This window comes from Lissotriton vulgaris, chromosome 2_1 (assembly GCF_964263255.1).
Source record: "Lissotriton vulgaris chromosome 2_1, aLisVul1.2, whole genome shotgun sequence".
Lineage (NCBI taxonomy): Eukaryota > Metazoa > Chordata > Amphibia > Caudata > Salamandridae > Lissotriton > Lissotriton vulgaris.
The window spans coordinates 2,077,626,494-2,077,646,793 of record NC_141687.1 but is presented as its reverse complement, the minus strand read 5'-3'; the positions used below and the strand labels follow the sequence as shown (position 1 = coordinate 2,077,646,793).

Sequence of the window (20,300 nt, the reverse complement as noted above, 5' to 3'; positions counted from 1 at the left end):
TGTTGCGATGATTGAGGTAATCATTTTATGTTTGCTGTACCAACTTAAAAGGTTTAGTAGATTCAGGTTCATTCTGTTTACTTTGAATATTTATACCATAATGCTTTGATTGGTGTATATTAATTTATTTAAGAATTTGAATTAAAAGAACTAACTTTAATTTGGTTATTGAGCTGGATTCTTGCCTGGAAGAGTGGAAATTTAAATTCAAGATAATTCGAATTAATTTCTCCCTTTAATTCTCACGCTGCTTAAAAAGAACCTTTGGTGCGGATTATTTAGAGTATGGGTTACAGTTCTCCCACTCCCTGTAGATTTTAAAGCCAGAAAGATATACATTTAGAGATTAAAAGCAAGTTTTTAATGTTGCCAATTTTAATAAGCTCCTTTTCTGCCAAGAACTTGCAATTATGCAGAAAAAGTATTGTTTCTAAACAGATTAAGACAGGTTACCATGGGAATCAGGGTTTGCCAACAGGACATGGTGAAAAAAGATCTACGATTTTGTTTGTAGCCAGCAACATCACATACGGTGAGCTTCGATCAACAAGGACACCCACGTGGCCGGATATATTTGGCAAAAGAAAAAAAGTCTTAGCAAGCTTGTGTGCACGTGGGCAACACTACAGCTGGTCTAGACGCGAAGGGGTTAATGGAGAAAGCGGCGTTGCAGGCTTTACAGCATTTCTTGAAGCAGGCTGGGTTTGTGCTCCTGCCGCCTGTGGGAGGCAGAGCGCACCCAGCAATTACAGAGTACAGAGCCGCTCCACAGCCGAGCATCGCCAGGCAGAGCACACCTCCCCGCAGCCATCCCTCTGCATACCCACAATGCACAGAGACTGACTGTTCCAAAATAAGAATCTGGGCAGGTATGATGGCGGTGCTGGCAGCCGCCCTGAGCTGAGTGGTCTCCGTCGTCCCGGGTGGGACCCTAGTGCTTGCCGATTCCCCCCGGCCGAGCGACCGGTCCTTGGAGGTCGTTGAAATGGCGAGCGGCATGGCTGCCACCGAGCTCTACTCCAAGGTGAGTTCCCGCTGCTGCCGAAGAAGCCCACGCCTGTGCTGTTGGTTTTTATTCGCTGCGGGCGGTGCCGGTTATTTTGGGCAGGTGTGTCGGGCGGGGTGAGCCCGGTGCACGGCAGAGGGAGGGAAGTGGGGGCGGGCAGGGCGGTCCCTGCCGCGGGAAGAGGATGAGACAAAGGAGTCCGAGCACTGGAAGAGAATGAATGAAGGATACAGTGGAGCCGCTCTGCGAGCGGGCCCTGTGCACCCGTGCCTCGGCACAGCTGCTGCAAATGACAGATGTAGCACAGCGACAAACATATCTGGCATCTGGGCTGTACGCCGCTACGTGCGTACGTAACATCTAAGCTGTCTGCTGCAGCCACACACAAATAACATCTCTCTCTGCTCGTGCCCCAGACCGATGCCACCGGAATGCCTTTCACCAATGGTGCTGGCACAATTTTCAGAGCGGGTGGTGCTGCAAGCCATATTGCATCACTGAAGTTGTAGGGATTGTGAAAAATCCACGTGTTACGAAAAGAAAAAGTGTTGCAAATGAGCTAAACCGACTCAGTAGGATTGTGGCGAGAGTAGTGGTGCATTTTCGAGCTCGGTGTCAAATATATTACCAAAACAACGTTTGTCCGCGCACTGCCATTTACATAACGCACACTTTACATTGACATCCCACTAAATTTGCATTTTTTTTAAAAAACTGACAACACTAAGTAGGGCACAAACAATAATCTGTAGAGGACACCTTTCAGCAAATATTTATCCTCAGTGCATCACCAAGTGTGTTGATTAGTTCGGATCCTATTAAAATCTTTGTTTCCAACACATTTCAGAATTGCGAACTTGCTTTATTTGTGTTTTCCTAACAGCTGATACATTTGTGAAATGTTTGTCCCGTTCATTTACGGGTGTTTGCATTTTGTGTGTGTTAGAAAAAAATGATGTCCTTCAGCCTATCCTTTCACACCCCCTGTACCCCACTAAGATTGTCACATAGTTCACTTTACGAATACCTCTCTTTGCAGCATAGAAAGAAAAGTAAACACCAGTCTCATGATAAAAGAATAAGCAGCAATGTGTCAGTAGACAGCCTGACATTTGAGCTCTTTCTTTAAATGAACATCTAATGTGAGAAGATAAAAAAACAAAAATGAAAGGCATTCACCTTCTGGACTCCAGCATGGTTATTTTGCGGGTGCTGCGGCACTCCCCACTCCTACTTCCAGTAACTATGCTCCTCACTTCTCCACAGCTGTTCTGAGTGGTATTATTCTTGCTGTCTACACTTTCATATCTGGTTTCCCCTACATATGCTGCGACCAGAGCATCGAAACTATAATTCTACACACATTATGATATTTTTAGCTCCCAAAGGGCGGCTACCCTTGAGAAAGGGCAGTGGGCATCTTTTGCTGAATATGGCATTCTGGGTATTGCTCCTGTGGTTGTCACTGTGGGGTCGTAATATAAGGGTACCTTAAAGTAATTAATTACAAAATGACCATGGATGTGGCACCCTGTGTATCCTCTGTTCACACATTAAGCAGCTCTGAAGCTTTCAGAAATCACATGAATGTGTGTTGGTAGGCATTCCTCAAGCTGAGTGCTGATGGGGGTGATTCCCTGACAAATGAGTACATTCCCTGCTGAATACTGCATCTAACTTGGCGCAATGGGGAACCAGACCACTCTAGCACTATTACAGCATTTTCTGACGACACGAGATTGTTTGTTCTCGTCACCTTTCACAGGGCAGTGATTCTCTCTCTCGCTCTTTCAAGAGAAAGCGAGATGGAGGGGCTACACAGACACTAAGAAACAAACCTATCTCTGCTAAGCCCCAGGCAGGGCCTTAAGTATAAGCAGCTTCTAAACCATTACATTGCCCATTATGATTTGTTCACTCCATGCATAATGTACGTGGGACTACCTTGACTCCAATTTCTCACAAGGTTTTAGCCTAGAACTGGGAATATTGTCTCCCTGCATATTATATCTAGACCTGGTAAGCTGATTAACACAGGCTTCCTCATTTTTGTCTAACAGTTCTTTCTCGATCAGGTCCATATTAAAGGAACCATCAGATATCTTAAGGTACTTATTTCCACCATTTGCCATTTAGGTTTCAAAATTAATTTTTCTTTCCCCTTATTTCTTCTTCACATCCTTAATGTTACGGTCAGCTATTTTTCCATTACCCCCTCTTTTTTTACACTGTAATATGTGTTGGACCTATAGAAGAATTAGTGAGACCTCCCTATTAGGGTTCATCACTCAGGTATAGCTTGTTTCCAGTGGCATAGGGAGCACAGGACCCACAGTGCCCACATCTGGGTATACCTGTCATACTTGGGGCAACAAAACCATTGACCATATCCCAATCCATCGTTTTTAGCTCAGCATGTCACCTCATTTTGGACCCAGCCATATGTAAATAAGTCTAGACAAGCAACCCAGGACCGGTTTCACCCTTACTATGATTTGCATATGGCTGCGTCCATAAAGAGGTAGCAATAACCATGGACTGGGGTGTGGTTCTGAGTAATTACCAGTGACTGAGATTAATTCCAGCATTCCATCAATCACTTTTTTGGATGCTTTATTGCATCACTCAGAACGGGACGAGTATGTCTAGTTATTGGTCCCGTGCACACTGTGTCACTGGAACCAAGAGCTGATGTGCCCTAATTAGGAAACCAGTTTGGGATTGTTTGTGTTCTGGTTCAGGGAGGTCCTGTCAGTTCGGGGTGGACTATTCCCATTGGAGTATGATCAATCCTGAATTCATATGGCTGGGCTCAAACTTAGTTGTCAAGTTGTGCAAAATAACAATGGCATGGGATGTGGCCTGGGATGCAGCCCCGAGAAACTCCCAGTGGTTGAAATTAATTCAAGCATTCCATCCATCACTTCTTTGTATAATTTATTGAAAAATCCCCAAGCCTGCGCGCCGCATATGGGTTATACATGTGTTGGATGAAAAAACGTAAATATTGTAAATATCCCTAAGTTAAAAAGTCTACTGTTACATGAATAAATGAACAGTATTTTATTTATTTGCATTCCTCTTCTGCCATGTGACCATTTGTTAATTGAAGTTTTGAATTCTTAAACTATAGGAATTACTTTGTGAATGTTATTTATTATCTTTTTTGGTCGTTCCATCTTATTATTCAGTCGTTCCCCATCTCTGTCTGCTGCAAGGCACCTTAGCATTTGTGTGTTATTGGGCACCACAGCATCTCTGTGTGAGGGGAATCCTGGTTTCTCTGTGTGCTGGTATCCACACCATCATCTCTGTTTGTGCTGGCTGGTATTCCTGCATCAATATGTGATACGGCAAGCATTTTGGGAGCTGTGTGTATGTGGGCAGGCATCCCGGCTTCTGTGGGTGTGTTCTGGCATGCATTACATCATTTCTCTGTGTGCAGGCAGGAATCCTCCCACCCCATCTCTGTCTGCTGGTAGGCACTCCATCAACTGTGTTTTATTAGGTACCCTCTTTTCTCTGTGTGCTCTCAGCCACACAAGCATCACTGTTTCTGACCGGCATCCCAGCATCTGTGTGTGTGCTCGTAGGCACACTCAATATCTTGGTGCAGCAGAACTCCCATATTACTGTGTGCTGGCAGCATCCTTTCATCTGTGTGCTTGGCCGGAAGGCAGTTCTCCATAGCTGTATGCTGTCAGGTATTCCTCCATTTCTGTATTCTCAAAGGTATTACTCCACCCAGGGCTCGAGCCGGGGTACCACGTGCCACCCCACTTACTTTACCGGGAGCTCGATAACTGGAGCAAATGGAGGCACACATTCACTCTTTGGCCTCTCTGGGGCGAGATTGGAGCTCATTCAGAATGCTGCTCACGAGCTGGTTTCTCTGATGCAGTCGCATCTAAGGGGTGAGCGAGGGGAGGCAATGAGTCTGATTGTGCAAGCCACTTTTCGTGACGTCACTTCCTGTCGTGACGTCATCGTCCCCCCACTTCTTTCTTAGGACTTGTGCCCTGACTCCATCTCTGTGTAAGAGTAACACTGCACTCCATGTCATTACGAACATTGTCTTTAGTACTGTACCTTTCATCCATACATCATTGGTTTCACCTGTGTAATCTAATTAGTTTAAGCGAAGGAAAAACAAGACTACTACACCTAGAATTTATTTGTTTATGACATCAAAGTCCCGATTGGTTGCTGCTGTGTACCAGTGGCAGCCGGCACTGATCTGGGTTGGCGGGGGAAGGGTAAATAAACATTTAAATAAAACGTACCTCCTGTCCAAGTCGCCGCATCCTCTTCATTGCGTCTCTCCACTCCTTTCTCCGGCCGAAACAGGAAGGACCCAGGCTCCCCTGCAATGCAGCGTTGTGATTAGTCTGTGCACTGTGGTTCGACACTCCAAAGGGGACCGGGGGCTTGGGCATGTTCTCCACCCAGGCTTCTATGCAGCCTGGGTGGAGAACATGCTATGTGCGCATGAATGTTTGGCCAGCCCGAGATGGCCGGCTAAACATGTATGCGCATGTAGGAAGTGAAAACCACTCCTCCCCTACCACCCGCCTCGCAAAGCTGCCACGCAACAAGAACAAATAAAATGGTTATACCATTGAGTTATTATAATTTTATTTTTTCTTACACTGCTGAAAAGTAGTGAGGCTGCTCTCCTCCGCCTTACCGGAGGAGCCGCCACTGCTGTGTACTGATTGTATCCCCCACCTAGCAGGTTCCGTCGAGGGCTCACGAGGAACGAGTGGGTGCAGCCTTCAGAGCACAGGAACAAGAGGACGCTTCTTCGGATTCCCGCTCTATTTATTCTTCTGCGGGAGGGCGTGTACCCTCCTCCAGTACGCCTACTGGGCGTGGTCATCGGTGTAGGTGTCTAGGACAACCCCTCTTGGGCGGGAAAAGGCGCTTCGGGCATACCAGCCGGGACATGCCCCCCGCCCAAATGGTTTCCCGGGAGGATCGGGGCACCCAACCATACGTTCGGGGGGACCGAGTGGTCGCCCCTTTCCATGTGCTGGCATTCATCGCATCAACTTTTGTGTGCCTGACGGTGTCCACCTTTTCTTTGTGCTTGCATGCATCTCGCCATCAATGTGTGCTGGCCTCCACCCCTCTGACTTAGTGTGGTGGCAAGTGTTCAGCTTCTTCGTGTGCTGGCACGCATCCAGTTCCTGTGTGTGCTAGCATGCATCCTGCTGTCTCCCTGTGCTAGCCGGTACCTTGCTTCTTTGTGTGGTGACTTACATCCATGTCTCCATGTGGTGGGAGGTGCCTGGCTTTTCTTTTGGTTGAGCATGCATCCTACTGTATCCATGTGCTGTATACGTCCAGCTGTGCTCTGCGCTTGCCGGCATCCTTCCCAATCTCTGTGGGATATTGGCCATCCTTTTTCTCTGTTTCCTGACGGTAATTCTTACTCTCTCTGTGTGCTGGCTGGCACTCTTCCAATATCTGTATTTTAGCAAGCACCAGGCAGCCTCCATTTATGAGATGGTAACCAAAGCCTGTCCAGGCAAGCGTCCTACACATCTCTGTATGCGATGGCAGGTCCCCTGGCCCTTTCCTGTCTCTTGGCAGTTCTCCTCCACTTCTGTAGGCTAGTGGGCATCCTAGCCATCTCTGTCCTGTGGAAGCTATTCACCCGCCTGCGTGCACGGGCAGGCACCCTGCTATCACCGTTTGTTGTCAGCATGAGTTAGGGGAGCAGGAATGCAGGCAAATCTGCTCAACGACATCCTTCCTACTTCCTACACTGAGTGTGCTGTGGATATCGTGTCAGTTGTGCACGGTTCGGCTCGTAGTTTGCCCTGTGCACAAGCCTCTTAAGCTAGGGCAGTAGGGCCTGCAAGCTCAACTTTATTATTTCAGCTTTACAAATATAAGCCATACAATGTAAAACACAAGTCAGAAGACTATTAAAAGCTCAGACATATCAAAAACACATACACAAGGAAAAGAAAAAAGTCTCTAATATTGAAATTAAGTGAACGATATTTCTTCTAGGAATTGCTTAAATGAACACAAATTCACATCTAGACTCACACCTTGCTAGGCTTAGACAATGAGCTTGCAACCTTTATCACGCAGAAATGATCCATTCTATTGCTGAATCCAAGAAAGCGTGTAGTGTCTTCTTCTGTCGTTGTGTTGTTCAGCTATATATTGTGTTTAAGATAGCAAGGTGGTGCTAAAAGGGAGAGGGATTCTGTTAAACTTTTATACTTCATTTAGAATCTGACCTCTGTGGCTAATTTAATGCCCCAGCGCCAGCTGTGATGAAAACATGTTTAAATCTCCATATAGACGCCCACCCTTCATTACTAGCCTGGCATGCGCGCATATAGACTCAATGCTTTTCACAAGCCGGCCCTGCACTGGAGATCTTTAGGTAGTGCTTTATGTCGTGCTCCTCTCACCAGTAGCACGTGACTTTTAGTCCTTTACACTTTCAGTCAAATTGGGGTGTGGGAGTGGACAGAGACAGATGCACTATGGGAGAGAACGACGGAAAGATGGCTCCAGTTTAATGTTATGTAGGATCTTCTACGTGTGTTTTGTATCCTCAGCACCCTACATCCTAGTGAGAACTTTAGATTGTGTACCCTGAGAAAAATAGGTGGAGTAAAAACCAATATCATAAATGCAGGTAAAAGGTAGAAACCAAAGTGGGTATTCTAAGTATAGGCTATAGAAAAGGGTTGTGTTTTTGTAATTTTACACACGTTGAGGGTCTTCTACCTTGCACTTGGTAGACTCTTCACAAGTGGAGATCTTGACTTCTAGGGGTTGTTCTCCTTATTTGAATCTAGGCACCATGGAACTGAGTGCTCTTGTATTGTAGTATTTATACAACTTTTATATCGTTTTCAGTTTGTGTTTGAGTAACTAAAGAGGTCTTCTTATGTTGTCTTTGGACATTCGGCTTAGGGATGTGGTGGAACTAAAACGTCATGCCTCATATTGTCTCAAGACCCATCTTCAGAGGACCTATTGATGAAGCACATAACAATAACACTGATTGCCTTCGCCTCCAGTAGCCAATGTAATCCTTGACGTTTTGGGGTGGGTTGGAGTTGCCCTCTCCTTTGTCTAGACTGAAATTCTGTTTAATGTCTGAGTGAGCCTCACAATTAGGAATGCTTGGAATCAATAGAATCAGCGTGATCTGCTCTTGAGAGGATGATTGCGAGTATCATAGTTGTAAGGTGTCTGGCTCAGAATGGCGTAGTATTGCTTGCCAGTTACGAAGAGAGATTACAAACGTTGCTTACCCCCAAAGTTTTTGTTCTCAGTTAGGGTCCTGGGTTTTGGTCATTGGCTACTGGAAAGATTATGGTCAGTATGAGTAGCTAATCATCAGCAACGCCATTATTTATTTCTATTTAAAAGGGGTTAAATTACTGGGCCTCATCAAAGAAAATGGATATTACTCATGGTGATGGATCACATCTCCTCTCCCCTCCCAGCTTAGCTTACGTATTTCACTTCTGAAAATACTAACAGAGTACCTCGATGATCCCAGTGATGAGCCACCTGCACAGATATAGGAGGGTAAGAGAACAGACATCTGTTGCATACTACAGTTAAGTGAAATGATACTGGACCATGGGCTTCTCACTTTACATGGTGTGTTTGTGATCCAGGCCTTTGTTTTCCATCTTCTTCTGATGTTCTTCTACAAAGGTGATTGGTAGATGAAGAAGAACCAAGACTGCTGCCTACATAGTTTCTCTTTTGACAAGTTTTCAAAACCTCTGAAGGACATTAGAGCATTCTCCATCCAACATCGCTGTCAGATTAGCATGGATTAAGAAGGGAATGTTTCTCTATATGTGTCTGTAATTGGTTTTGAATGATTTTCACTCCAAGTTTGCCTGCTTTCATTTACAATTGAGATAGCCAAAATCGGACAATTTTTGGAGGAAAACTTGCATGTTTGAGAACATTTTTGTAAGGGCATGTGGAGTTAGACTTTCCTTAAAGAAGCAAACAATTAAAGATGTCTGTTAAGTCAGTCGTCATGCTTTGTAGCATGGACAGAGCATGAGCTTGCTTTGGGGAGATAATATCTGTCTTCCTTATACATATGATCAACACTTCTAAGACAACAGAGCATAATTTTGAGAGTTCTGGCAAATCCCGCCTTTTTTAATTCAGAAGTAATAGCAATCTTCGTTCACATTTCAACTATTTCTGTACTAAAGGATTTTCGATGTTCAGACAGTGATGAGATACATGTTCCTGAAAGGCAGCGGGGTTATGCACGGGGTCAAAGGTAAAGATGCAATCGGCAAGTGATTGGCGATGTAGCTGGTTCTGGAAGTAAAGTGTTCTGTATCAATATGCTGGTCTTAAAAGAAGTGCATCATCCGCTAATTCCTAAAATAGAGCAGTGTTGTTGTGGTCCTGATTGGTACGGTGATGATGTTCCAGATACTGGGTGCATTGATGGAGAGGGCTTCTTGCCACATTTTCTCTTTTTTACACTTCTTTGCTCAAGTCTGACCAGTCCAAAGTGCAGGTGTGACGAGCCACGAGAGTTGGCAGGCTTGTCTCCTAGATGGGCAAGGATGCTGGTTGTGATGACTTTGTAGTTGGGTGTTTGGATTCCTTGCAGCTTGGGCTGGTGACATTTTTCTTATATTCAAAGCAGTTATTATTGTGAGGTGATTCTTTCAGCTTGAATAGATATGCATTGCTGCACTGTTCTGCAAGAGCTGGATGTAGACAACTACACACTACGTTAAATATTCGTATATTTAATAAAAACAAAGTGCTCCTCAGCTGTGGGTTAACCTTGACAACCACATTTAACTGAATTTCAAAGGAGAAATCCGTGTTGGATATAATTCCCATACTTTGGCTATTCTGTTAATTTGCTGGTGCATTCCAATTTTGAAAGGTTATAGTAAACTGATGGTATTTCTGGATTGGGGCCTGTCATTTGCAGCAGACCAAGATCCTTTTTATTTAGCAGAACACATGACCTAAAGCATGGCTTAGTTTGTGTAGTACATGGGCCTTTTTTTCCGAATGGAAGTCAATTTGGGCTGCAACAGCGTACTTTCAGAAGTGTGTGTGGTATATCACTAATGACTGTGCCTAATGGAACATAGAGATTTTTAACCTCAAATTCGAATGGTCACGCTACTGCCAAGTGTCTTTAGAGGGCAATAAATGTATGGATCAATACATTACATTTGCCTCACCCTTTGTTTTAGCTTTTTCAAGAAAGTATTCGTTGCGTTGTAGACCTGTACTGGAAGGATCAGAAAGGCTGCTTTCTTATCTTCATTCATGGTCTGGAGAAGCTCATCTCATGGCAATTTCAGTTAACCTCGAGTACCTGAAGTCTGATTGGTTATTCCAAAGGAAGTAATCATCCTCCACATGGTATTGCAGATATCTATACCTATCATCACTGGAAAGTTTGCCCATTGAGCAATTGTTGATTGTACCTTTTATATTCACATGTTTGCTTCATGTTGTCAGAAATGTTAATATTGTTAATATGTTCAGCATATTCCTCTTTAGTAAGTCAAAAGAAAAAAATTTAACAATACAGTAGTGACTTTTGGTAAAACATATCTTTCAAGAATAATGGTCGTCCTGGTAATGTTATCTTTTAAAACCATTGATAGAGATTTCAAACACATTTTATATGATATTTAATTGGTTATAGATTATAATTTTTTCAGCAGGTCTCATGAATTTTTACAATAAAATAGTTATTTACTGTGATGTCAAATACCATCTGATTTAACTATATCTCCTCCTGCAGTTTCCTTTAACTGTGAGAAAATAGCAAACTACAATTCCACAGCGCTGCCACATTGGTATCACTAACCGGTCAACAGGGAGGGGTTTCCGACAGACTGATTGTCATGTCAAATAAAATGACATCATCTCATTAGAGGACATCCTCTTGGGAGATCACTGGCACAGACATTTATACATGGTGTTCTGTACTCGGGACATGTGTCACAGACAGTAGCGCTCTGAGGTGATTGGAAGGGTGATATGAAGTACACTCCTGATTTTAAAATTGATTGGTTCATTTTCATCTGAGTCAGTTAGCCATGAGGTCCTCCTAGGAAGCAGAATGCTGTACAGTTTCAAAATCAACAACAATAATGCAAGCTAAGTGTGAGCACATAAAATAATGGGGGATATGAAATGCATTAATCTACTTAGATGGTTGAAGGAATTAGAATAGATTTAAAGGCGTTTTGAGATTGGTGCTTATACCACAGTTTGTGTGTTCTTCGAGGAGGCAAAACCGTGTCTAACCCTATTCGCCGTCATGCGATCCAATGTAGTTGATTATTGCACTTCTCTGAATAATGATTTTGTGGAGTCTGAACTGCATTACTTCCAGGATCTTTTCTTTTTTAAACTTATTTATCGTTTTTCATTTTCAAACAACATATATCAACATAATTCCCATTTATAAGAGTACATAGATTCATCAGTATGTAATACAGCAGCGGTCTGGCATGTAAGGTGACATCTGAAGTGACAAAAATAGCAGAACCAATGTCAGTAGGTAGTCCCGTCCCGCAGTGGTTGCCATATATCTTTAGGTCTGGAGGAATGTGGCTGTAATGTGGCATAGTCTTCACCTGTGATAGCACAATAAATCCTGCTTTTTAACCATGCAGAGTTGGTGGGGCTTGTCTTACTGCCTCAATACTATGCCAGACCTCATTTGCGAGCAGCAGTGCAATGGTGGGGAATCTACAAGTTCCTTTTAGGATGTCATTAACATAACCCAGTAGGGCCAGTAGTTGGGCAGGCGTAAGTGTAACTACTGGCATGATGGTGATCAAGGAGAAGATTTTGTCCCAATATGTTCGTATATGTGGACATGTCCAATTTAAGTGGGCGAAGTAAGCCTCAGTGGTGTGGCATTTAGGGCATTGAGACAATCACGTAAGGTCAATTTGTGCTAAGTCCTGAGGTGTAGGCGCGGTGTAGACATTTGTAATGTAAAAGCTTGTGTTTATGATTAAAGGAGATGAGTTTCGTCTGAGTGCAACAGTAATACCAGATTTTATTAGGTAATGATTGTCCCAGGTTGCGTTTCCAAGGGGTCCCTCGTCCCCCTTGCCGGTTCGGGTTTCATGGGTACGCATGCTTGGTAAATAATCTGGAAACAAATCTTCTCCTTCAGTGTCGGTAATATTGAATGTCAATGGAGAGAAGTAATCTGGAGTAAGGGGATAGGAGGGTATATGTTGTAAGTAGATAAATGACCGCTGCTATGATCGCGTGGGAACAAGTAATTATTTTATTCCTAGAGTGAGAACATAACGCACATCTCGCCAGCTGACCAGACTCCTCTGGCAAGTCTGGAATCCAAGCTACCTATTGTCAGACATTGGAACTGTTACTACATTCTAGAATAATGGACAAGGAACAACATAAAGAAAAGGCTAAGTAAAGTTATACTAACGAAAGATTACATTTACAACACATCTCCTTCCCTTGGAATAATAAACAAAAAGAAAAGATTAAGAAGTCGATATAAAAATTAGCAAATATAATCATTCAAATAAACAGGTGGTCGACGAGATCTTGAACTCCTGATATTCTCTGAAGCTGAAACATCTTGTGCAATCATGTTATTAGAATCCTGTCCAATAAAATGATGAGAAGCATCACCATCACCTTCCTCCCTCCTACACCTTGTTGGCATAGGTAAGTGAAAATCTCCTTGAGTGGAAAACATGTAACCACTATTGCACAATGAATTGTCTGATTTTTCAGTACTTTTTTTAGTATGTGAATTTTTTTGATATGATGCAACTCTACAGTAATTCCACTTTTCTCCGTATCCAATACTACATAATGTGGATAGACATGTTTGACTAAAAACGGGCCTCTATATTTAGTGAGTCTTTTAGTCACTCTTCCAGGTTTGACTTTTACCATATCTCCAGCAGAAATAGAACAAGATAAATTACTCTGACTATTCTGAAGAGAATTGTCAATCTTGCAAGTTTTTTTTACCACAAAGGTGTAAGTTTTGTAACGGGGCTTCTACCTCTCATGAGTTCAAAGGGAGACTTAAAGTATGTCCACGTGAGATACAGCACTGTTGAGGTGAGCGTATCACCGTTCAAAGATACGCTCGAAGTGAAGATGCGACACTGCACTTGTACTTTGAATGCGTGTTTTTGTATACAAATCAGTGCATAGACGTCGAACACTGTACTGTTGTGGTGAGAGTATCACCGTTAAAATTGACGCTCAATGTTGATAAAATATACCGCTGTGGCACTTTGAATGTGTTTATAACACAGTATATATTCAATATTCTATTTCGTTGTATGTTTCAAACTTCCAAGTTGTAGCGATAATGTATTTAAATAATGGTGAGCGTATCACCGTACGTGATGGCGCTCGTTGCTATGGTTGCAATTCAGATTTCACTCTAAGATGGCCGCCTGTGTCGGTACGTCATTACGTAGAACGTGACGAACGTCTACTGAGCCGTGTGGCGCTCGTGAGACAGAGGCGCTGCTACTTTCCAATACACGTCACTTTCCCTCCCGCTCTTCGTGGAAAGGCACTCCTACTTAGCAACAACGGTTGCTAAGCAACATGGGCCACATCGCACATGCGCGTATAAAGTTGGAGGTTGGCTCACCGTTAATATGATGACGTCAAGCTTTCCCAAATCTCCTCCTTCACGCTTCAACAGTAAATCTTCTGATGGAAATGATACCTTCGTCAGATTGCGATCGCACCGCACAGCATGGCTTCGTCTATTTAGGAGATGTCGTTTGTCCTCTTCCATCTCGACCACTTCGAGATCCTTCAAATTGTGCCACGGTCTGGTCGGAGCTGGAACCGCTCGCCAAAATGTTTTAATTAGATAAATGACCGCTGCTACGATCTCGTGGGCACAAGTAATTATTTTATTCATAGAGTAAGAACATAATGCACATCTCGCCAGCTTACCAGACTCCAACTGGCAAGTCTGGAATCCAAGCTAGCTGATGTCCGACATTGGAACTGTTAATACATTCTGGAATAATGGACAAGGAACAACATAAAGAAAAGTTATACTAACGAAAGATTACATTTACAACAGTATACCGGAGCGAAGTGTATCATAGAGGCGCCTAAGCACAAAGTGGTCCATATATGTGGCATCCCTGAAATGGGTATTGTCTGTATGCGTAAATACATGACTATTGGGAAAAGGTCCCCAATAGTGTATAAATTGTGTTGTAACAAGGTACGTTGGACAGGTTTTTCCTTTGTCAGAGGTACCCAGGGGTTATTTGCTTAGGGTACGGCAGGCAAGTGGAGGATGCATCCCCCTAAAACGGCATTGGAGCTTCCTCCATGCCCACCTTGTGGTTGAAAGCATTTGCATGTCGGAGGGGTCCTTGGAATGCCTTTAGGGAGTATGGAAGATAGTGGAACATGCCATGCTTGGTCTTTCTCAGGTGTTGTGTAGGGAATATGAGCGTCCGTATGATGCCAGTGGTACTCAAAGTGGCATTGTGCTTCAAGATAGTATAACTGCAGATCAGGCACACTGAAACCTCCTTGCTCATAGGGGAGCACCAGGGTGTCCCATCTAATCCAAAGTCTATGCCCTGCCCATGTTAGTCGCAGTAAGAGACTGCATAAGGTGGTGAAGAAATTATTAGTCAGTGGAATTGGTATATTCAGGATTAGGTATAAGAAGCGAGGGAGGATGATTATTTTTATGATCACCACGTGTCCTGCCATTGAGAGGAGGAGTTTAATCCATTGATCAATCTTAGTGGATAGCTTAGCGATGGCTGATCCATAATTCTGGCGGGTTATCTGTTCTTTCTCCCTATGTAGGGTAATTTCCAGACATTTGGTGGAGTCTATACACCAAGTCCATTGATAGTCATTGGTCTCATGTTTCGTAATATCATTCAGGGGGGAAAAGTTCTGATTTGGCCCATTTCATTTTGAGGAGGGAAAATCCTCTGATTCGTATGATTTTTCATATAAGAGGGGGAAGATTGTCAGAGTGGTGACAGACGAAGAGTAATATATTGTCCGTATACATGGGCCAGGGGTAAAGTGCAATCCACGATGTATATGTTTCTCCGGTAGATCGTATACCGGGGGTCTATGGCAACAACGAAAAGGATCAGTGACAGAGAGCATCCTTGTTGAGTCACTCTGTCCATTGGGAAGAATTCAGTAGGAGAAACCGGGCCACTGGACTTGAATGTAGAAGCATATTCAGGGCAGTATATCCAGGAGGGAGTCCCAGTTTATCTTAGGTCGCTTTTAAAAAGAACCAGTCTAAAGAATCACATTTTTTCACAGTCTAAAAGGGCTACACCCGCAGGGACATCAGGGTAGATACAATTTAATTTTCACGAAGATTGAAATGGATCTGTGAGGAACAATGCCAGTCTGTAGGGGCAGTATGATCTGTTCCATTGGGAGAGATAATCTGGTTGCAAGTAGTGAGAGTGGGTAGGAGGTACAGAAGTGGGGTTCTTTCCCAGGCTTCAATAATAGTGTGATCACAACTTCCCGTAGTGTGGGTGGGAGACTTCCTGCCTTGCAGTGCTTCAGCATACATTTCAAGCAAATGTGGTTCATATAAGTGTTACGCACCTGTGAGTCCATACTTCCTGGATCTTTGCCCCAGTTTCCCTCATGTTTGATCATGCCCTTATTCCTGATCCACTATTTGTCACGTTATGTTCTGGGCACTCAGTTAGCTATTTAGGGATGCGCTGCTTCATAGTTGTTGAGCTCTGTAAATATCCCAAAGTAAATTGAACAAAATTAATCTTCAGAAGCTGTATGAGCAGTAGAACAAGTAATGGCTGGTAGAGTTAATTGAGAAACGCCCTACACATAAGACAAAATTGCTTCTGTTTCATAAAAGGTCTAACCTGATCTGTATCTAAAACCTAGCCCAGCTTGGTATTAACTGATTGTCTGTTTCACTATGGTGGCTTATTCAAATATCAAATGCTATGCTATGTATCAGGACCTTAGTGCACTCTCAGGGGCTAACTTTGAAAAAAGGCCATAGCCAGGAATTATTAGCCTCCTGATATGCATTCGGTGCTACAAAAGAATGATTGACATGTAGGTATTAAGGGTCACTTTACTAGGATTCCCAGCTAACAACAAACTGGAAAATTAGTTGGGGCTGTGTAGTTACTGTGAAGTAACCTCTAAGTTGGTGTTATTTAAGCTGAACTGGCTGTGTAGACCTAGCATGTTCAGTTGGAATTGTAGGACAGCTGTTGACAGAGAAATATGGTTGGTAGCGCAGTCGCAGGCAGTACAGAAGGTGTAGCAAAGCTGAAGCTGATAGTGAATTTAGGTAAATTGGAGCAGATTTTAGTGAGGCCGAGTACAGAGTAGAGAGAATGCCTCAAAAATAGACTTAACAGGGAAAGTAACACTGGAGCCCCCTCTGAGCTGCTCATTGGCAGATTTCTTGCTCCGCTACTTGAGGTGGACGTCAGTTGTTCATGATTTCTGAAACTGGCATATGTGTAATTAAAAGTCTTATAGGTGAACTCCAGAATTGCAGCATTTTTTTGTTTAGAAGTCACAAATTAAACAGTATAGATGACTGGCTTGGTGAGCTTGTGTATGTTGATGGATATGGCAAATAGCTTGATTTATTGAACCACTTCTAAAAATGCTTCGCTCTCAGTGCCAGACACTGAGAACATGGAGTCTACTGATATTATGGTCAGAAGTGAAATGCCCATACCGGGTCTCATCCTCTTGCCAGCACATTCCAAATGATGAAGACATTTCCATCAGGAGCAACTGCAGTGTCAGATCCCATGGGTCGAATCTGGCGCCTGCTCAGTTCAACTTGTACCAACAGCCACTATATCTTCCCGTCCAGCCACATGTCAATGACATGAAAAGGTACTTAAAAACATCAGCTGCGGTCCCTCTATTCACCTCCCTGATTTCTGCAGAATTATGTTAGACTATTTTCCCAATGCTTGATTATAAAAATACAGAGCTCCTCTTCCTTGTACCACGCCACAGTTGTGGAATTCTCTGGAACCTGATGGCTTTGCTGGTTCACTCTACCCCCAATCAAATCCCTTGGGTTCACCCTAGATGCCATCAGATCTATAATATTGCATCTTAACAGAGTGGCTAAATCAACATTTCCACCTATACTCACTAAAAAAGCAATTCCTTCTTGAAATATCAAAAGCCCATGCCTTGTTATTGTAGTGTGGATTTCAGGAACACTCTAGGAGGTACTTCCTACTACGTTGTTGCACTACTCAATATATAACTTAATTCCACAACTAGAGAAAATTGCATTGGCTCCCTATGCAAGGTATATTTCTAAACTGTGTTGCCTTGCATACAAATCTACCTCTGGTTCTGGGAGTTGAGAGGCCTCAGGAGCAGTTACTTCCTTCTACCTGAGGTAACCAGATTGAGAGAATCTCTCCCTCGGAAGTAGTCCTTCACTGGTGCTGCAGCTTTGGCCTGGAACTCTGTGCCTCCCAACACAAGAACTGAGCCCGCTCATTCTCAATCAAATCTCCAAGGCTTTTTTGTGATGACCTTCCTCCAACCTGATCTGTTTTTCTATACAGTTCTGTTCTATAACTTGCTTCAATGCTTTTCCTACTGTTTTGCCGTAATCTTTGTAACGAAAGGTACAAGTAAAGTGCAAATTCAGCAATAACCATGTCACAATGGGGTCCTCAGGCCTATGGGCCTCTCTCCAGCTGCACAAATGGAAGCTTGCCCCTGTTCTAGATAGGCCAGGTCTGATACCTAAGAAGCAGGAGTGGAGGCACTGAGTATAAGAGTCCACATGCGAGTAATCCACACCATAACTGTGCTAGGGACTGCAGCCATTTAACCCCAGAGGACTGATAAAGTGAGGTGTGTACGGATGCATCAACCTAATGTCGGTTTCTGATTTTCCAGCATTGTATTGTGGAAATACAAAGATACTTTTTTTACAGATGAAGGTATTGTTTCCATAAACCTGCAATCCCCTTTTTCTGGCATAGATTGTTTCCCCCCCCCCCTTTTAATAACTTTTGCACAGTTGCTTACTTTACACAGTACTCTCCATACCTTATTTGGCCTAGTTTCCGCTTAAACCTTGGTACTAATAATACAGTACTGTTGAGGCAGCAGCTAATTTTTTCACACAGTTAATGTGTAAATTGTTATTAAATGCAAGCAAACAACGAATCTTATTGTAGTTATGCCCCATAAGGGCATTATAGCTAAGAAATATAAACACTGATATTCAGTGGTGTGACGTAGTATATCAAAATATGTATGGAAAGCCTGGAAAATATGTGGAACATTCTACGAGAGGTTTGAAGGAGCACTTTGAATTTGTTTGAAAAGCTTTATTGAACATACAGAGAAATAGACAAAAAAAATACCAGCAATGAAATCCGCTATTGAGGCAGAATTACAACAAAAAAGAAAAGTGGCTAGTATAATAAAAAGAATAAAAGCTCGTTTTTTTAGGGTTTTATATGAAAGGAGAGAAGGGAAGGAGGGGGGAAGTAAATACAAATATATTATTATAACAGAAGATTGCATATTATATTGCACACTATAACGGAATGCAAACAAGGCATTCATCAATTAATACTATAAATCAGATCTGGAATGATATAGAAAGAGAGCAGAGAGAGTATTCAAGGGGGTTTAAAATGTTCAGAATTGAGGGAGGAATTACGCTGTAGAACAATCTGATCTGAATAAGAAGTAAGGAGCAACCAAAAAAGCTCTCTATTGAGTGTTGGTTTACAGGAGGAGGCGAAGGCAACATCAAGTCTATGAGAGTGGCAAAGACTCTTCCACCAGTGTTGTATAGAAAGTTTAGAAAGAGTTTTCCAATTGAGGGTAATATGTTGAAAGGCTAGAGCAAGCATGAAATCAAAGAAACCATAATCACATGAGGGTATAGGCAAAGAGTCAAAGAGACTTCCAGCAAACAGTAAAGAAGTAGAATAAGAGATAGAAAGTCTAAAAATACGAGAAATATAGGACCAGTTGGATCTCCAAAAGTTGGAGACTGAAGGACAGAGGAAGAGAAGATGCATAAAGTTAGCGTCAGGAGAACCACAAGTACATCAGTTAGAGTAGGAATTGAAAGAGAAACGGGCAATAGAAGCAGGGGTGAAGTAAAGTCTATAATAGAGAAAAAACAGATTGAGTAAGGGAGGCAGAGCGAGAGATTTTTAAGGATCTAGACCAAAGTTTGTTCCATAGTAAGATAGTCCATTCGCATCCCAGATCAGATTCCCAGCAGAGTGTTAGTTTGGATTTAGCTCTGTGGATTGGGGGCTGAGAAATATTTATATATTAGGGAAGCTTTGGGTAAGGAAAGTAGAAGTTTAAGAAGAGGGTTTTGGGACTTAGTAAGAGAAGGGGGAAGAAGAGAATAGTATACATCAAGAATAATAGCCATGAGAGAAGTGAATTTCTGTAGAAAGGAACGAGGACAGTGGAATAGAGCTTGAAATTCGGGAAAAGAGCATGGCGAGAGACCATTAAAAAGGTGCTTATTCCAAATAATACCTTTTGATCTCCAAGAATTCCAAAAGATGAGTCTCTTATTAAGAAGAATAAGAGAGTTGTGCCAAATGGGGGAGTCTAGAAAGGCATCGTGAGAGCGAGGGATAGGCAAAACTAAAGAATTCAGAAGGGAACACGTGTGTCTAAATAGGGGAAAGGATATGTGAGGAGTTTTGACGAAAAAGTCATTACTTTTTTGAAAGAGAATGGTAACAATAGAGCTTGCTCAATGGATAACCAAAGGGGGATAAAAGGAGAATGTTCGGATAAGAGCCAGTTCGAAGCTTGACGAAGAGAGAAAGATTTATGATAAAAGTGAAAGTCAGGGAAGTTCACTCCACCATTAGACTTTGTTTTATGAAGATAAGAGAGGGCAATTCTAGCTTTCTTACTCTTCCATAGGAATTTAGAAAGGCAGGAATCAATACGCTTCATGTATATGGGAGGAATGTGAACGGGAAGCATAGGAAGCCTATAAGTTAAAATAGGGGCAATCATCATTTTAATTGAGTCTAATCGATCCCACCAAGAGAGGAAAAGGGATTCCAGGAAGAAAGCAATTTATCAATACGGGACAAAGCAGCGGTCATGTTTAATTTAACCAAAGATGCAATTGAGTTGAAGAACCAATTGCCTAGATATTTAAGTTTTGAATCATTCCAGGCAAAACCGGTGGACAAAAAAGAATGGGGTAAACCAGATTTAGTGAGGG

General features: G+C 42.7%; 1 protein-coding gene across 5 annotated transcripts in view; it reads left to right on the top strand.

Moving 5' to 3' along the window:
- Positions 1 to 852: 852 nt before the first annotated feature.
- The window catches only part of MYO5A (myosin VA), a 712,580-nt gene continuing 693,132 nt past the window's right edge, over positions 853 to 20,300 (top strand). For all 5 annotated transcript variants that reach the window (XM_086958311.1, XM_086958310.1, XM_086958309.1 and 2 more), the window contains exon 1: positions 853 to 1,024. In XM_086958311.1, coding sequence (XP_086814437.1) covers positions 986 to 1,024 — 39 coding nt within the window. In that variant the 5' untranslated portion in view covers positions 853 to 985. The remainder of the gene's footprint in view (positions 1,025 to 20,300) is intronic.